Source organism: Lissotriton vulgaris, chromosome 12, assembly GCF_964263255.1.
Source record: "Lissotriton vulgaris chromosome 12, aLisVul1.2, whole genome shotgun sequence".
NCBI lineage: Eukaryota > Metazoa > Chordata > Amphibia > Caudata > Salamandridae > Lissotriton > Lissotriton vulgaris.
The window spans coordinates 588,892,131-588,911,281 of record NC_141700.1 but is presented as its reverse complement, the minus strand read 5'-3'; the positions used below and the strand labels follow the sequence as shown (position 1 = coordinate 588,911,281).

General features: G+C 45.5%; 1 protein-coding gene across 1 annotated transcript in view; it reads left to right on the top strand.

Annotated features, from left to right (window-relative positions):
- LONP2 (lon peptidase 2, peroxisomal) overlaps positions 1-19,151 on the top strand; it is an 805,754-nt gene that overhangs the window by 680,513 nt on the left and 106,090 nt on the right. Inside the window, exon 12 of the mRNA XM_086945449.1 lies at positions 1,311-1,453. Within this exon, the coding sequence (XP_086801575.1) occupies positions 1,311-1,453 (143 nt within the window). The remainder of the gene's footprint in view (positions 1-1,310; positions 1,454-19,151) is intronic.

Genomic DNA, 19,151 nt, shown 5'->3' with positions numbered 1-19,151 from the left:
TGTTTTTATTGTATACAGTATATTGTGAAAATGCACTTTCATAAAAGCTTAGCTTCATGTATCAGTGCCTGGAAATTGTGCCAGTTTTCCCTGCTGTATGATGATGTTCGTGGTCATTTTGAGTGTTTTGTGGTGTATTCCTTTTTTTATATCATTTATTTATGTCATTGTTTCCATGATGATATCTGTGAAGTACTGTATTCTGTGGCTCTGCTGCCTTGTTAATTATATCTGGGTAGTCTATTGTATTGGTAGCTATCCATAAGAAACTGTTGATAATAGCACAACAGTATTGTCTCCATCTGTAGTGTGTAGACCTTTGCTCACTTGGTCTGTTGAACTTGCGTCTGAGTGCTATCTAGTACAGTTATCCCAAGAATTTTGGATGCATATGGCCAGAGTTCTCTGGAAGGAGAAGTGGAAATGATTCTGAGGTTTACCAGTTTTTCTGCATCAAATGGTATTTTCTTCTACAATGCTATTTAGTTTAGTTGCTGAAACATTTCTGGTTATGGGGATATGATGAGAATTGTGTTTTTTATTTAAAAATGGCATGTATGTCAGGGAAACAAGGCACATCCTCGATATAGGATCTCATTTATGATGATGGCAAACTCATATATATAAAATAGAATAGACTGTCTATATACAGGTCTTTTATTTCAGCATCACTTCTTGTGATTAAAGTGTAGAGTTTCTTAAATTAGCAACCACTGTCAGTACCCTCTTTCAAAAGCCTTTATTTGAGGAGGATGTAAAGACACATTCGTAGAAATGCAACACCGGTGTTGAAAGTCGCAATCAAATTGACGGTGAAAACAAATTAGAAATTGTTCATAGAGGCTTTCCAATATTTGTAGGCTCTAGTAAAATAAATATCATCTCATTACAAACATTTGCAATGGCCTGTTTTTTCAAGCACATTAGGGTGACTGGTTGATTTTAGGTAACTTTGTATACAACTTTAATCATGTTTTTCAAAATCTAAATCAAACATGCTTACTTAATACCAGAAATCCTAGAAATCACTGTATAGCACAAACGTTCCTCACAAACATTAAGGTACATTACAGCCAGGATTGGAAACTCAATTTCTTTTTTTTCCCATTACGTTTGTTGAAAATTTTTTGTCTTGACTTTTCCCTTTATTGCATAGTAAAATACTGATTTGTCAGAATAATTCTGTCGAGGTTTGCCATGAGACTACTGGTCTCATCTTCCGTCCTCATGCACCTAGTGTCGTTATAACGTGACTGTTTGAGGATACAGCTGTAAATCTTTGTCAAAGCTTCTTTTTTGTCATGTTTTAGAATCTAGGGAGCATGTTCCAGAAGATTCAAAAATGGAATCTGTCAGTGACTCTGCTGCCCTGGCACTGCCACCTGAGATGCCAATACTAGTAGATCACCATGCGTTGAAGGATATTCTGGGACCACCTATGTATGAAATGGAGGTAAGGCCAGTCTTATTTTACTGCTTGCCTGTTGTTCAAATTGTTGTATTCTATATTTGTATTTAAGTGAAGCAATGTCATTTTCTACAAGGTACTTCATACTTATGAAGCAGGTGGTATGTAAGGACAAAATCGGAAGTTACATAAAGCCATAAGGTTTATGGAATTGGAAAATGTAAATGTAAATTGATACTTGTATAGCGCACTACTCACCCGCAAGGGTCTCAAGGCGCTTGTAGGAATACCGCTGTGGAACCCATCCTGGCTTTCCCTGTGAGGCGTCCACTCCTGGGCACCCCCAAGGTGGAGGCCAGGCATCCTTAGCGTTGTGGGGTCCGTTGTGGAGATTAAGCAAGCTATTGCCCAGAGTTGCAGAGGGGGACTCCATGATTGGAATAGGCACCGAGGTGAGAATTATCAGGTCCGTGGAATTTTGAGGCCAAGACCCGCCGAGGCGGGAATTGAACCCTGGTCCCGGGTTAGACCTCTGCATCAGGGTCTGCTGCTCTAACCATCGAGCCACACTTCTCCACACTTGGAACAGATGAATGAAGACTGGGAACAGGACAGTACATGCTACATACATTAATAATATACCTGTTACACACATATTAGATATCATATATCAATGAAGGTAACTGTCATCATGGTATGGCAGAGGAGGGAAGAGAATGGATTAGCCATTGGACAGGTCAGCAGGTGTCAGATTTGCAGTGGTGAAGGGGCTTTGAAAGCAATTACGAAAGGCCACAGTCGGCATTTATCCTGCTGGAACTTTTCAACTTCCAAAAAATTGACAAAGTCGAAAGGTAAAAATGTTCACTGCGACCTCGTCCTGCTGCTCCCTGGCAAAAACGCCTCCTTCGTAGACAACGACTGCTGCCTTGCCCCACTGAACTCGCCCTGCTCAGGCACTTTTCTTACGAATTTCTTCTAAGTCCAAAGTTAAGCCGAGCACGCGCCCAATCCACCTAATTTGTCTGACTCGTGCTTCATCGCTGTCTGCATTAACTTTTGTCTTTGACCAGGTCTCGTGCAACTTGATACCCATGGTTGGCACTTTGATCTTTTAGGTGCTATTGTGCACTAAATAAATTCATAACTCCAGGTTCTACTGATTAGGCTTAATTCGTTTTAGTGTCATTTAATTAATTACATTTTACTCTGTTTATAAATTGATTTGGGAATTTTCTTGTGCTGTTTTTACTTAATAACGGTTTGTGTACTGCCTAAATACTATAAACTTTGCGTCTAAATTAAGCCTGACTTCTTTTGTGCCAAACTGACAGATGGCTAAGCATAAGTTAATTCAGTGCCTTTTTTTGGTTCACCCTTACAATGATTGTGGTTGTTTCCTGAGTGGGGCTTTCTCCCCCTCATAAATTACCCAATTTCTTACAATACCTAAATTATCTTTAGAAAAGGCTGTTTGACATGTATCTGGGTTGTGGCAACATCTTTAAACCAGGAGAATTATGTGTTGAAATATAATAAATAAATATTTTTCTCATGCAGTTACTAGTTTTGTTTATTTAATCTCCTTACTGCAGAGAGAAAGACCACTCTTTACATGGCCTGACAAACTTTGTAACCCCCCTCTTCCCCCCCTTGCAGTCCCCTGCCACGCTTACACTCAAGTACTAGGATCACTGTTTTGGTTCCACTGAAGAAGTTCGAGCGTTCGTTTTCAGGTTTCAACTCTGACATCGCTGTTGCATGACATTTTGTTACCTTATAATGGGTTTAGAGCCTGCCCATTACTTACATTTGCTTGGTTCATTGTCACTCTCGTTTGCTTTTTTCTGATTAGCACATGTGGCCTCACTTTCTCTTCCTGGGTTTGGCCCTGTCCTGGAGCATGGACCCATTACTTCTGTTATTCCTTTGCTCCGTTTTCAGGTGATACTATTTTCTTTTTGTTTAATCACTTGACTAGAGAACCTATGTTTTCCCGCTGTCTCCCCTTTGCTCGCTGCCCATGTGCTCCCCCCTGCCCTTGTATGCCTATTCCACCCACCATGCTGCTTTATCGCGTGGGCTTCTACTTTCACCTCCACATAGCTCTCTTTCTCGTTCCTTTGATCCCCTTATTTTCCTATCTCTCTATTTGCTCCCCCTCCATGTTCTTTACTGAAGAACTCCATTTTGCGTACCCCCATCTGTGCCCCCCACGTGTTGCTTCCCCCTCTGTGTTGCTTTCCTCCACCAAGAGGCTGCCCTCATTTGTTGCTTACCCATTATTACCAGCTGTTTCTATTCATCCCCTCCTGTTGCTTCCCCCACTCCGTGTTGCTCCCCCCCCCCGTTTCTTCCTCTTCCCCTATGTTACTCCCTCCCAACTGCACGGTTAAACTAACTCAAATTGACAAACAGAGAAAAAAGTGCTTGCATGGGTAGAACCATTGGCAAAGCCAGTAGGTGCCGATGGCGAAACCTAATGGTTTTGCCAATGCGTGTTCAATTTGTGTGTGTGTTCACGATGTCTGGTCATGTTGTCTTCCCAGTTTCCAAGTCAGAAGTTAATTTGGTTATCATTGGTGTTCAATTTGAAGTTATCCTTATAGTGCTGTAGTACTTGCTCCAAAGGGCGCATATTCATTTGAAGAGTGAGGATCCACATGGCTCCCAAAGTTCACTTCGTGTAAATATTATCATAATATCTGAATGCAGATTTTTTAACTTTCTCTAAGAAGGAAAGAGTGAATCCACTGTATATCGGTCGGGATGCTACAAAGGGTGGACAGAAAGGCAGGTTGTCCGCTTTGGAGGTGTAATACTGCCCAGTACATGAGGAGGCCCATCCAATTTTGCATTTACAAAGGTAAACCTACCATTTGGATCAATGAGGTAGTCTCAGCTGCAACGGGAACTCCAGGACAGACCCAAATGGTAGCCCCTTTAGCAAAGAATGTATAGTAAGCATGTATTTGCCTTCTCCACCTATGATGGTTTTTTTTTACAATGTTCTGAACTTCATGTAAACATGCAGTGTGAATATTCTGTCTATACAGCATGGAATAAATAGTATACCGTTTACAAAGGAGTCCATACCACAGATGTTTCACATCCCTATCGTCCAGTTGTAGAGGCAGCCACTGAAAATAAGACAATTAAAAAATACTAGTTGTGTCAAGCCTCCTTTTCATTTTTTTGAAAACATATTTTATCGTCAGATTGCGCATACCTTGCAGAGCTCTGTACCCAAGAGACGACTGCAGCATCACTTCACAGAAACAGGAATGCAATCAGCTTTTCTACATTATTACTTAGGTACATATCAAAGGATGATTTCCGAAGCACAACCCCCCCCCCAACTCTCTCCCCCGACCTAGACCCCCCCCCCCCCTCCCCGAGTCCCACATAGTCCATCTGGTTCAGCTCACGCTTCTTATACATAAAACAATTAAATATACGCACAGGCACACACATCCCCAACCCCGCAATACACCAGCACAAGACCATGAGAGCCTGACCTTATTCCACAGGAGGGTTCTCCAAGGCAACAGGGGGCTCCAGCCACAAGCCCGTCGTTTCCATATTTTGTAGTGTTTACGTGGACAGCCCCTGGCAACAAAAATTGGCTGTTCCAGCCCCTTGTAAAAGTCCAGTCCGTTCTTCCATGCTGCCACCGAGGGGGCCCGTGGGTCCTTCCATGCCCTAGCTATGTCCCGTTTCGCCAGTGTAAGACCCAATTGCATAAGATGTCCTTTGTACACATTGCCCCCAATACCCTCCATTACGTGTAGCAAGGCCAACTGTGGTGTGCGCGGAGTTCCCACCCCAGGACCTCAGACAGGCAAGTAAACACCCCCCTCCAGAATCGGTCAGGCGATAAACACTGCCAGACAGTATGCAGAAATGTGCCCTCCTCCCTTCCACACTGAAGACACTCCGGAGAGCAAGCCTCCTTTTCTGCTAAAATATACTCCTATATAAATGCTCGCTCTGTTGTGGATGACCTTATCTTAAGTGGGATACTTACCTACTTCCTTAAAAGATGGAGCTCAAACTCCCAACTCTAGGACAGGTCAAAGGCAAATAACTGTAGAGACATTGTTAGAAAAGGTAACAAAAAAGAACAAAATATTCTTGAAAGAAATAAAGTCATCATGGGGTGGTGTACCAGACAACAGCCAGGGAGAGCTCCTAGTTAGACACTGCATTGCCACCAGGGACACAACAAGTGTATTTAGTGTATGTGGCCAAGGCAAATCGTCCTCCAGGATGGTTGAACATCATACTGGCTCAATATTATCAAGATTTCTAGGTTAACAGTAAAAGTCCAGGCAGGCGAGACTTCATTAGCCCACCGACAGATCAGTTCCATATCATGAATTTATCACCTCTTATTCTTTCTAATCCTGGTCCCACCCAGGGCCATCGGGACACGTAAAGTACACATTTCAAAGGTGTCAAATAAGGCTGCACAGAAGGAATTACAACAGACATCACTGTTGCAGTAAGTCATCAGCTGTTTAGGGGGCGATATGGGGAAAGGAGGTCAAACTCCCACATTGGGTGCATCAGCCTGGAGCTTGAAGTCTTAGATTGATTCCCTCTCATGGGCAGTATTTAATACAGATGTAACCTCTATTATGGTGTGCTGTATTTCCTGTTCTTGGGTTTGGGAGGCTTGGCATCTGATGCAGTGGACCCCTGCTGGTCTGACCTATTGCCTCTGGGGTGACCATGGTGCGTTGTCGAAGGGGGCATTTCACATTATCATTAGAATATTGTTCCACCCTGTTCCAGGCATCTTGAGGGTCAGAGAAAAAATTAGCACATTGATAAGCTTTGCAGGGAATATAAGGCCATATCCAATTTTCAACTCTCTCTGATTCTTTTTAACTGACATGAAATGTGTTCATTGATGTTGTACTGCAAGTGAGAAGTCAAGGAAGATCATTACAAAAGCTGCTTCAAAGGGGAAGCCCTTCGCTCTGGCCACTTGAAGGATCATATCACCATCATTATAATTCAGGAGTTTTGCTACAATAGGCATGGGCGGAGCACTTGATGGTGGTATGTGGACTGAGACATAAAAAAGATGCATTATTTAATAAACTGGCTCGGTTTGATTGGATTTTGTACCATGTTTTTATTGTAGAGTAATTTCTTCCTAGGACTTGTTAGAGTAAACAAAATTCCAAGGGAACTTGAGCAGGTGAAGCATTCTGTGGAATGCCAAACACTCTTTTCAATGCATTGGTTTGTAATCTGTCCAAGAGTGAAGCATCTTTTCCATGCAAGACGACACTTGCATATGCCACTGTTGGTAACAGTTTAGCAGCTATGACCGCAATAGTGACTTAAAGGAAGGACCGTCCAGCTTCTTTGCAAGTACACAGAATGCGTAAGTCATGGCTTTTCCTTTCTTAACAACGTACTGTTTGTGCATTTGATAGTTTAATCTGTTGTCTATGTTCAGTCTCAAGTACTTATAACTGCAGACCTCCTGTAGGATTCATCACCAAGCTTGATTTTGAGCAGTGGGCCAGGTTGATTCCTTATTGACATTATTTTACTTATGTTGTGTCGATTTCAATGTTGTTGACCTTGACATAATCTGCTAGCTCACTAAGTGCTCTTTGTAGTCCCGCTCTTGTTTGACTGAGTAAGACTATGTTGTACGCATAGGAAAGATGTATCGCGCATAAAGTGAAAGTTTTACTGGCTAGGTCTTGGAGACAGATCGGTCATGAACAGATGCTTGGCTAAAACACAGCCTTGTTTAAGGCCTACTAAAGTGGGAATTCTCCTTGATAATCTTGTGCTGTCAGCTAGTTTAACTTGAATCCACTTGTGCATGTATAACTGTCCGATGGCTCGAAGTATTCTGTCTGGGAGTCTCCACTCCCTTAGTTTTCTCCACAACAGGTCCCGGTCTACTCGGTCAAACACCACTTTAAAGTCTATAAAGCTTAGATGTAACATTTCCGCAAATGCTTACACCTATCGACTAAGATATTTGTGGTTGTTCCAAACCCTCTTTGAAACCCAGTCTGATTGAGTGGGACTAGATTGTTCTTGTTTGAGCATTCAGACAGCTCCTCAAGGATTAGCAATGCGTAGGATTTTGCTTCAGAGTCAACAAGTGCTATTAGCCTGTAGTTGGCTGGGTTGGGCCTGTTTCTACCCTTAAAGACGGGGTTTATTATTGACCCTTTCCAGCTCCTGGAAATTGCGTCTGTTAGTAGCACCTTGTATTGACCAGACAGAGGGATTGCCCAGTATTCAGGATCTAGTTTGAAAAAAGTTTGTGGAATGCTGTTTAGCCCTGACAGTCTGCAGTCATATGTAAGTTGCTGTATCTGTTTTTGGGGGGTTGCAATATCTGTTGTTTTGTTATCCCCAGTGGTATAGCTATTGTCCCACTCTAGATTATCTGAGGATATGCTTTTGGTAAATGTCTTGGTTAAAGGAATGACCCAACCATGGCATTTACGATTTCACAGAAGGCTTTAGTGTTGGTTTGTTTAGCATTAAAAAGGAGCCTTGTCCAGAGTACATCTGCATTTATCGGTCCTCCCAAATTGGTTCTTTGTATTGCTTCCTCAGATTTATTTTTTTCATATGTATTTAGGGGCGTTGGACTTTTTTGCACTTCTGACTACTCTTCTTAGTTCCTTTTTTAAGGCATGGTTTGTGAGGCCATCAAATCTCTTATCTACTTGCCTCCTGGTATGTTTTGCTGTGGGGGCATGTGTTAGCAATTTCATTTAGAAAACCGTCCAAACCTCAGTTTGGCTGTAGTTGGAGGTGTTACTAGACTCAAATGTCTCCTTAGCCATTCCGGCTAGGTCAGGAAGTGCGTTAGACGTCCACCTTAAGTGTTTTAAGAGCACTTGTGTCTTAAAGGGTTTGTGCTCAATTCTAGGTGCGGATACGAATGGCCACTTTGTGTGGTATATTTGACAACATATTTCTAAGGGCTGCAATAGTCGAAGTAAGGTGAGGATTGTATAGTCTATTATTGACTGTGAATTTGCACCATGAAATGTATACCTCGGAGGTGTGTCGTCCTGAAATCTGCTGTTTACCACTGTCAAACCTATGTGTTCTAAGGTAACAACTAATGTTTGCCTGTTGAAATCAGGACGTTTTGATGGAGGACAAGATTGCAGGTTCACCAACCAGATTGCATTTTCTGCTGTTAGATGCTCATCTTCATCCGGCGTATAAATTAAGTTTACATTGAAGTCGCCTTTCACAATTGTTTCCCAGGATGGATTTGCAAACCTTACTTCAGTTATTGTTGAGATTCGTTTTTTGCCTAGAGCAATCTTTTCTTGAGTATTAGGGTTCCCACAGGCATTTATTAACTGCCTATGGTGTTGGGTGTTTATGCCATGTGCTGAACATAATAATTTTAGGCCAGCGTTTCGAGGTGATGTTTAATGCAGTAGATACATATACTGCAAGGCCCCCTTTTGGTCTCCGGAAACGATGTGATTTTATGGCTTCGGCTTGATGGAGTGTATAACCTGCTGATTGCACATGCTGAATTATCCAGTTCTCAAGAAGTGCAATGATCTTGTATTTCCCCCAGTTTGTTTGGTGGAGGGGGAGCGGAGGGGGGTCACCGTCATGAAGTTCATGCTTTGCCCCTGCAATATAGTTTAGTGAGGCATCCTGGGACTTGCTAGTCCTTTGATTAGAGAGTCACTAATTTCTAGAGACATTTAAGTCTGATGCTATCCAGTGCCATTGGTCCTGAATCCGCTCCCTTGGCCGTTTACTTTTTGGTTGAACAGTTGTTCCCATTTTATTGCTGGCACTTTGTAAAACCAAATACTCAAGGAATGATCCTGGTTCGATACCAAGTCTCCTGGACGCCATTAACAGGGGCAGTGTGGCCCCACAGGTTTTGATAGTATTATACCCCATGCTTTTAACTGTTGGCTAGTGTTCATAATTAAGAATGCGATCTCCTCTGTTCTCCAAGTGGGGAGGGTTTGTTCTAGTTGCTTATAATCCACTTTAGGAAGGAATTTAATTGATAACAAGTCTGAAGATTTAAGGTGCTTCAGCAAACAGTCTCATTATATTTCCCCTGTTGAGGATATCCTGTTAGCCTTGTGAAACGCACTGGGGTATAGGTAAGATTTGCTGATTTGGGCCCTCCATTTGCTGGTACCCCCGTTGTAAATAATGAGGAGTGTAGAAACATCTCTGAATCAGTATTTTGCAGGCTTGGTTTTTGGACCGCCCGTTATCCTTTTGCAATTTAATATTGATTACTATCCAACAACTTTGGTTGTTTTTTTGGGAATAGCTTTGCCGGCAGCTTCACATGAGTTCCTATTATGATCATTGCTTATTAAAGTAATTGTTTGACCACCAGTTGAAAGTCCTTGGGTGAATTCTTTGTTGTTCTCACTCCCGTTATTTGTCAAGTAAAGATTGCTACTTGTCAAGATTGTTTCAAATTGTAGTTTTTCCTGTGTTGCAAGGGACATGATCCTATCTGCCTTAAGACCCTGAATACGCTGCCAGGAGTACTTCTACTTTTTGCCATGTTTCAAACTGATAGCAGAGCCAATTTGAGTCTGGATGTTTCCCAATGCCTTCTGTGGGTTATTATTTGTATCATCAGTTAGTTGTGAAATGTCTAATGAATCTGGTGGTAACAGCCTTTCTTCAGTTTTCTTGTCCATTGCTGGGTTTGTTGAAGTGACTGGCCGAGTCCAAAATGGCCGAGTGGTCCGGGCCAAAATCCTGAGCTCTTAAACGCCACTTATCATCACCAAAAACTGCTCCAGGGCACCCAGACTGTTGCGGAACCTCTGAGGACTGCCTGGAGGCTCTGTAGTCGGAGACGAAGATTGGGAGATCCTTGTCGGAGCCCGGGAGCGTGGTCGTGGAGCGGCACAAAATGGCGGCTGCCATTCTCGGAGCGCTGAGAGCCCACGATTGATGAGAAGCCCTCCTGTTGTGGACTGATGACCGCGGGGGAGCCCGCCCCCGCTTCTAGACACCCATGGGTGTGCTGAATGGGTCGCGGGTTGCCACAGAAGAGAGCGCGGAGCCTGGAAACGCCGGGAAGAGCCCCTGCAACGCAGGAGGACATTGTCTGGTCAGCTGGTGAGGCGGGATAACGTGCATGACGGCCAACATTGCCGGGGAGCAGCGGGAGGCATCTGACCCCGGACTACCGGGCTGCGAACAGGGTTTGGGAGCGCTCTGGGGATTTGCCTGATGTGCCCGACCCTGTCATGGCGGCCGGCACTGTGCCGATCCAGAGAGCTTATGAGGGGGACTTCGAGGCACTGCCCCCCCCCCGTCTGATCGATCTGCCTCGATGCTGCAGAGATGTGCCCAAGTGCCCCAGCTACCATCTGAAGAGGCACAGACTGTGTTGTGCGACTTGGGTCTAGCTGTGGGGATCTTTGGTGTGATCATGGGCACCATCCTGGTTATCAAGGTGATGAGGAATGCTTTCTGATGCTGCTGATCAACGTTTCTGTCCTTCTGAGAAGGCCCCTACCCTCGGCCCACATCCCGATTTACCGGCTAACCACCCTGGGGTGCTCCCTGCACATTATTCTACTCACTTGCCCTCACTACCTCTGAGTTACGGTTGCGGCTGGAGGATGAGAGACACTCTTGCCCCCTGTTAAAACACGCAAACATGGACACTGTCCTCTTGCCGCACCTCTGCATAGCTCACACAACCTTTACATTTCGAGTTATTGAGATTATGGGGGACTGACTGATTTATTTCATACATCAAGGACACAATATCCGTGCCTGACCTCAAGACGGCCGCCTCAGTGGGTCACTCCATAATGCTCTACTACTTCTGGACATTATACCTGGCCTACGACCTTGATCTTGATCACAGCCCTCTCCTGACCTTGATCCTGCTCACCCTTCTGGACTTTTACTTTGTGATCTTTCCCATGACCATGGAGACTTAGCTACTTGATCAATGCCCGGTGGAGCTACCTGATAGCTAAAGAGGAGGTGGGCTACGGACTCCACCTCGGCCGTCACCCACCCAGCCGGACTTTGGACAGACTTTCCTTAGTCTCGCTGTCGTACACCCCTCCCACCACTCCCGCTTCTCCCTCTATGCTCCTTTATTTTCATCTTCTTTAATGTTTTTCCGTGGAGTCTTAGCTATTTGGCTGATGCACGGTGGAGCTACCTGATAGCTATTGAGGAGATGGGCTATGGACTTCCCCCTCTGCCCTCACCTACCCAGCTGGTCCTTGGACAGACGTTTCCTTCGTCTCTCCGAAGTATCTCCCCCCTACTCTTTTTCCCTACCCCCTTACCTTTCTTCACTCCATGAACCTCGTCCTCTATGCTACTTAATTGTTTTTATTGGTATATTATGTAATTTGTAACAGATGTACTTTTTGCAACTTTGTGGAACCTTACGTAAAGCGTTCTGATACCTTCGGGTCTAGCCAGCCCTTTATAAAACTCATCAAATAAATAATTAAGTGCACACCGTTGCTACATCTTGATGCTCATGCTTAGCTTCAAAAATGGGGCTTTGTCTGTTTCTGCATGGAGTATCCTTCTCTATATACTGGAGGTTCTTTCTTGCCTTCCTAGCACACTTCTGTCTCTTGGTTTGGACAGTGATCATGGGTTCGTTTTGTTCGGTGTCCTTCTCGGTTGGCTGGTCAGAGAGCTGCGATGCCTGCCCCAGATTAATCGGCACACCATCTGGGTTACTGGTTGGTTTACTTGGTCCGATGTCTGGGATTCCTCTGTCATCAGTACTTGGGGACAATCACACTGCTCTGTGGTGTGCCTAATGGCCATAGTTTCCGATTTGTAATTTTTCCTTTCATTTAACATACTCGTTAAAATGCCTGGTATGAAGTTTATCTTGTCAATGATTAGGCCACACGCACAGTCTTTTTGAACTACTGAATTGGTTTCCTGTACCCCTATTATTACGTCTGTTAATTTTTCAAGTGTTGCGTTTGTACCAGTGATGTGAGTAGCTCTTGTTCATAAGGTCAGTCTGGATGTCTAGCTTGTCTGACTGCATATTGAGCGCCATAATAGATGCTTGTAAGACGTTTAGTAGTGAGGTGTATACGTTCAAAATATTCTCCACTTTTCAATCTAAAATGTTGCGCTTCTCATTGCTGTCAATGCCTGTACGTGGCTCTTTCGTTTTCCTTATTGCCCTTGATGCAGAGGCGTGAATAGTATTGCAGTTGATACCATCTAACTGAGCCCACGTTGAGAGTCCTGAGTCACTTCTTGACTTATGATCATTGCTTTCCGTCCTCTTTGGCTAATTGTTCAGATGCACTTGATATTTCAATTATTGATTGCAAGCGCCCCCCCCCCGTCAGACTTGTCAGCCAGATTGATAGTCTTGACCTCCATTGCCTGTATTAAATCTGTTATTAGTTAATGAAATTGGTTGAAGCCAGGAATGATCCACCTCTTCAGCAATGTTTTTAATGCAGTGGCTACTTTCCTGTGTAGAGGACCGCAGTGATTCAGGATTTGGAGCCAATCTTGGATTTGGATGTGGATAATTTGATATGTGTACCCGGGCCCTGAATAATAAACCTATTACCACCTAATGTCTCATTCTTTGCTGGAGATATTATTTTTACTACATTGTTTGAGTTTAGATTTATGCTAGATCATAGGTGGCGTCATGGACTAGTATTGAGTCTGGATTTAGAGGCGTAAGTGGGTTCGGAAGTCCCATTATATTGTCTGTGGTTGAGTAAATGACTGCAGCTGTGTCCTTTAAAAGGGTGAATTTTCCACTGGGTTTCAATGTGCCAAATAGTGACTAGACTGGTGATATCAGTGTGCTGCGCTGGCCTAGTCTTGTTTCTATTGTGTTATCCAGAGCTTTCTTAGGCATCCTTGTAGTCTTTTATTTTGGTTTGATCGCTTTTGCATAGCCTGTTGTCCGAACTTGCCAGATCTCATTTGACAACTTATCTCTTTAAGGTGTTTGCACCTACAATGAATATCAGCAGGAGCATGAGTGGCTCAGCTTCCACCTAGGACAGGCCATTTGCACCAGTAAATAAGTCTGCTTCTTACGCTTGAGGCTTTAACCGCAGAGGTAAAGAACATTGATCAGACTTGCACGTTTGCCCAGTGCGTGTTTGACGTCTGCCCCTGTGCCTGATTGGTGTCAACGTCTTGAGTGTTTTTGGCACTGTAGTAACAGGATCCTAAACCTTGTGAAGAAAGAGAGCACGGAAGAGGGCGGTGTAGCATCTCACTGCTAAAGGTGACTTAGATTACACACCTGTGTTACGTTCCTGTTTAATTGTGTAAATTGCATTCTTTTATGAGATTGGAGTATTTTCGTTGGCATAAACGATAAGCAGTGTCTGGACGATACATTATTGTGCCTGTTGGGTGGCTGTCGAGTTCTGATCCAACCACAGTGCACTCATTGAGAAGCCTGTAACTGCTCCCTATCCACCCTGAGAGTCAAGTGTGAACGGGATTTACTTGCCCCAGTTTTCAGAGCAATAGTAGGACTGGCCTCAGGAAACTAATGGCAAACGGCCACAACCACCATGGTTGGGGCTCAGTAACTCCCCCGGTGGGAACCATCCTTTATCATTTTGATTGCGTTGTAACATCACATATTCCACGTCAGTCTGGCCTTTGGCAGCACTCCGTCCTCTCTCCAGTCATGTAAACATGGTCTACAGGAGAGGGGTCTTTATTGGGTTACACTGATACAGGCCTTGTAACTCTGGTAATTGTGATCCTTATTGTTGTCGAGGCTAGCTTCTTGCGCACATTAAACTTGAGTTACGGTGTTCATTCAAGTGATGCCCACAGGGGCCAGAGGCGAGGTGTTTGGTCCAGTCGGAGCAGCTGGTTTCCACTTCCATTGTTGGAGTGCACAGTACACAAAGCAGCAGCTGCGGGTTTCTCCTCTGGGGAAAGTGTTACCTCCCCGTGATGGTTCTAGTCATGAAAACAGAAGAGAAGGAATGTAATGGTATCAGGGAAACAAAGGTAAAGAGCGCGTTCAAAACCAACAGAGTGCCAGAAAACTAAAATATAAAAGGCCAAGTATTAATAAGTCGATACTGAGTTGCTCATTTCGACCAGCGTGCTATAACCGCAAGATAATCAATGTAGCAGCATTTCATATACAAAGGGTGGCGCTAGAGAATTGGGCGTTAAAATAAGGTATACAAGTTGAGATTAAAGTGGCCTTTTTAGGTTTCGCCTAAGTAAAAGCTGCGCACTGCGCATCTTTTCACGTAGGCGAAAACCTAATGAGAATAACTATGTGGCTTGGGAATCCGCCCTCTGTTCCATTGGCTAGCTCCATAAATGGAGGCTAGCCATTGGAACAGAGATCTGTCCGTCATGGCCGGACCAGATTCGTGGGCGTTCCCGCGATTTCTTCCCTCTCCACCCTTTTCTGATGGTCATCGCGGCCGTGGGCGGGGTTTATTTTTTTTTTTGTTGTCCAGGTTTGTTTTGGCCATTCCGCGGCCGACTGCCGCCGGAGGAAGTCCAGGTGAGTGCTTGTTTTTCCTTGCCTTACCGCCCCCCTCCCGCTGTCCGTTCCCGCCCCCCCCCCCCGCTGTCCGTTCCCCCCCCGCTGTCCGTGTGCCCGTGCTTCTTGTTTGTTTTTATAAGTCGATGCACACTACTCGCCTGGCTGCCGGAGCAGGGATTATCGAGCGGGGCCATCTGTGCATCGGGTTCAAGAGACGGGAAGCTTCTCCGGCGGAGGGAGGAGGCAACCTTTTTACATTTCATTTACTTTTCTGCTAATACGATTTTTTGTTCACATTTTCTTGCTGGTGTAATGTGCCAAATCATTAGCGTTAATTTAACTACCATGTCGAGCAGTCAGCAATACAAGTTAACCTCTGCAAGGGTCTTCCTAGTGGAAAGAGGCATGATAGTGTTTTTTGTATAATGTGCATAATTATGTGTCCAGTTACTTTTACAATTGGCCCGGCCTACAACTAAGGTGTCAGATAACTCCGTTTACTGATGACACCGTGTTCGATTCCGGGCTTTTCTTAACATGGTGCACTGAGGGAGTTGCAGTCTTGATTCATATCAGCAGAGCCTTACCTGGATCCCTCCCTCCGCTCCCCACCATGCCGTGGAGCCCCCCCTCTCTCATTATGGGGCCTGGTATGCAGGGGGGGCTGGTAGCGAGTCTTGCCTGGATCCCTCCCTCCGCTCCCCACCATGCCGTCAGTGCCAGCCCGCGAGGCATGTCTCACCAGGAGGGCTGCCACCAGTGGGTGACTGTTCTTATTGCAGTGGAAGCACAGCTGTCCTGTTAGTCTGCATGCTAATGATTCTGGGGAAGGCGTCAATGGCTGGCTTTGGGGTTGTTCTCGCTTAGATGGGGCAGTGAAGGAAAGACTTCGTACCATTAGGTAAGCTGCTGCCATGCTTGTTTATTTTCATGTCGGCACGGGGAGAATATGGGATTTGCCCAGAATCACAGGATGTTGAGCCGAAGGAGTCTCGAACCTCCTTCCCCAGCTCCAAAGTCGGCAGCACAGGCCCTTATGCCACAACCTCTTACACACACAAACTAAAACAATTTCAATAATATATCTATATGTTTGGATGTTGTATATTTATTTTATGCAACTAATAACCATTAACAAAGCCAATCATCCCTACTTGTTGTTGGTGTAATGTTACTTGTTGTATTATATATCTGGAGGCAATGACCGAAACAGAAAAAATACCAGTCGGGCGGCACACTATGCTAAGAACAAATTTTTAGCAAGATGTTTTATGTCATGCCTTTAATTACATCGGCCACGCCCCTTTGTGACCCTTCAGTTTTTTCATCCTGGTTAAAGCACTGGTTCCTAGAATGCGTTTTTATATAGCGCGGACGTTACCCGAAGGTGTCAGAGCGCGTCACAATAGGAAGAGTAATGATACATGAGGAAAAAATTACAAGAGAAAAAAATACGAAAGAAAACGATAAGTTACATGAGGCAAAAGTGACAATTGTGAGCACACAAAATACAAGAGGTAGCAAACGGTACATTACAGGAGGAAAAAGTGACGTGTTCAAGTTACAAAGGCGTACAAAGTACAAGTAGAGGTATAATACTGCAATAAATGGCAGACACTCAAGCACAAGAACAAACGTAACGTAGGCAATGGTGGCACTTTGGCAAGTATCTAAAGCAAACAAAATGAGGTCTCGGAAACGCTCCTACCCCCAGGGAAAGGAGAAGGAGGGCGTTGGATGAGGCCTGGGGAGGAGGGGGGGGATGTTCCAACACCCCCCCGGAAAAAAGGAGTGTAGTTCCAGGACGGTGATACTCGCCCCATCTTCTAATGCAGACAGGAACCAACAATAAACTGCGGGCACTTATAATGTCCCTAGCATCTTCAGGGATGACGGCAGACTATATAATAAAATATATCCAATGCCGAATATGTTCATACTGCAGAGAACCACGGATGCGCTTTGGTACAAGCGATTCCTATTCCCAGTCACGTTTTACACATAATTCAAAGAAGTTAGAAAAGACCATTTGTCAAAAGCAATACCAAAAGCTCAAACTTTAACAAAGGCGAAACCATTGCATTGTAAATGCTTGTTTCTTTTACTGGTTCCCGCCACGCCGGTGGGGTATTATCTATTTTTGTTGTTTGATGCACCTTTTATCTGCACCAGTGATATGGTAAAACATGCAGCCAGCTGGCGTTTTATTCTGCAAATCCCCGAGTTTGCAGCCTGCAAAATAAAATGAGCAGAAATTCGGTTTCTGCATCTTGTTGCCCTTTAACCCAGGCTGTATATGATCCCCAACACTTTAAATAGGCAGCTCGAGAGAAGGTTAGAGAGGGGTCTTTACATCTTGACTAAACTAGGTGCAGATTGGTTGCTAGATGAGCAAGCCGTGCAACAGTCCTCATTAGCAAATACACAAAGCTGCAAATATACTGATGGGGGCCTCACATCTGCACTTGTACCAGAGTCACACACGACTCTTGACATCTTGGCTCAGACGTGCACAATTTCAATGGGTGCTCTTGAATTGAGTTTGAAGAATGTGTTTTTGTGAATGCAGTGTTCCGGCTCATATGATTTGACTTATAACCTATGCAGCTTAGTGGCCCCTTGAAGCCCTCTTGTAGCTGAAAGCGGCAAGCGCAGCAGCACAAGCAGTTAGGGAAGTCTTTTGCAAATAACTCCTGCAAGAGCCATGGTCTATCGTCCCTTTCCCTACACTGGACACAGCTTGCCCAAGTGTGCGGCAACAGGACTCCAAGTCCTTGTATGTGCATTCATACTACACCAAGCTGCAGCTGGTCATCATCATTTATGTTGGCTTATTGTCTCGCTAAGCACCCTGAAAGGGCCAGAGAGCAGCATGTTAGCGTTACATAAAAAACGTAAACAAACAAATAATTCTTCATAAAAGATGTTGGGGTGTCCAAAGGAGCAGTCCTGGAGATCCAACAGGGTGTCCTAACCACAGGGCGCCATCTGAAGTCCCAAAAAGTTTTCATGAGCTAGGATAAATACACAATAATGGCATGTGTGCAGTCACAGACGAGTTCTGTTCGGTGTACAGCTTTTGAAATCACATTCATTAAGATGTGCAATGGCAAGTAAAGCGTTTTTATCTGGTGGACGTTTGGAGGAAATTCTGAAAGCAACTGATTGGTCAAATTCAAGTACCTTTGGGAAGCATTACGTTAAACCAGGAAAGCATGATCTATACCTCTGGGGAGCGTGGCTTAGGAGACAATGGGACAGGCTGCGTGAGCCCTGAGCTCCGCGCCCGATCCCCCGTTTTTCTCCTGTTCCAGAAGCCTCCCGAGTCCCCAAACAGAGCCACTGAAGCGGGAGGCGCCCTAGAGTGGAGGGTGAGCCGAGGTTTGCCCGCGGAAGCTGGCTGGCTGTCGGAGGGAATGGGGCTGCCGATTGCCGATGCATCCAAGATGTCGTTGATCCCTAGTTTCGTTTTCGCCCGAGACTAGTAGGTGACACGTCCAGTTGAAGTGCGGAGCTGCGGCTGGGGACGCGCTCGGTGGAGGAGCGCTGGACCCCCTGAGGACGGCTGCCGGGGCTCCGGTGGTGCCATCGGGAGGTGCGGCGCCCTGGCAGGAGGAGAGAGGGCGCCCCGGTCCCATAACACCCGAGCTGATTGGGGCCCTCTGCGATCACTGTGGATCCTGCGGAGCGCTGGGATTGGGCTGCCGGGACTCCGACTGCGCCTCACACGCCAATATTGAGCTGCCCTGGTAAAGAGCGCATTGGGGGAACGAGAGCACCAGGCGGCGCGGCGCCCCACCTGGGTCGGCTGCAGCTGGACCCCTGCGGCGGCGGAGCACCTCGAGGAGCCCACCCGTGGTGCAACGGAGGCCCGTGGGTTGGGGGTGAGTCTAAGGGTGCTGCAATAGGAGGGCAGCATGTGGAGCGGGGTCCGTCCGCTGCGAATTGGCAGCTTCACCCGCAGCGACGCGAGCGTGGGAGCGGGCTGCTGCAGCCCCCGCAGGATTGGTGGACCACATCTAAAGCCTCCTGCCGGCGATCCCTGTCTCACCGTGCAGCATATGTCTGAGGCAGCTGCGGGGAAAGTCGGCCTCGCTGGGTGGAGCGGACTGCCTGTTGGACATATGCACTAGCAGGAGCCCACCCCTGCGCCATTAGAACAATAGAAAGACCGTGCACCATAGCTAGCAGCGGATCTCTGAGGTGCCGGTGACCCACCCCCGC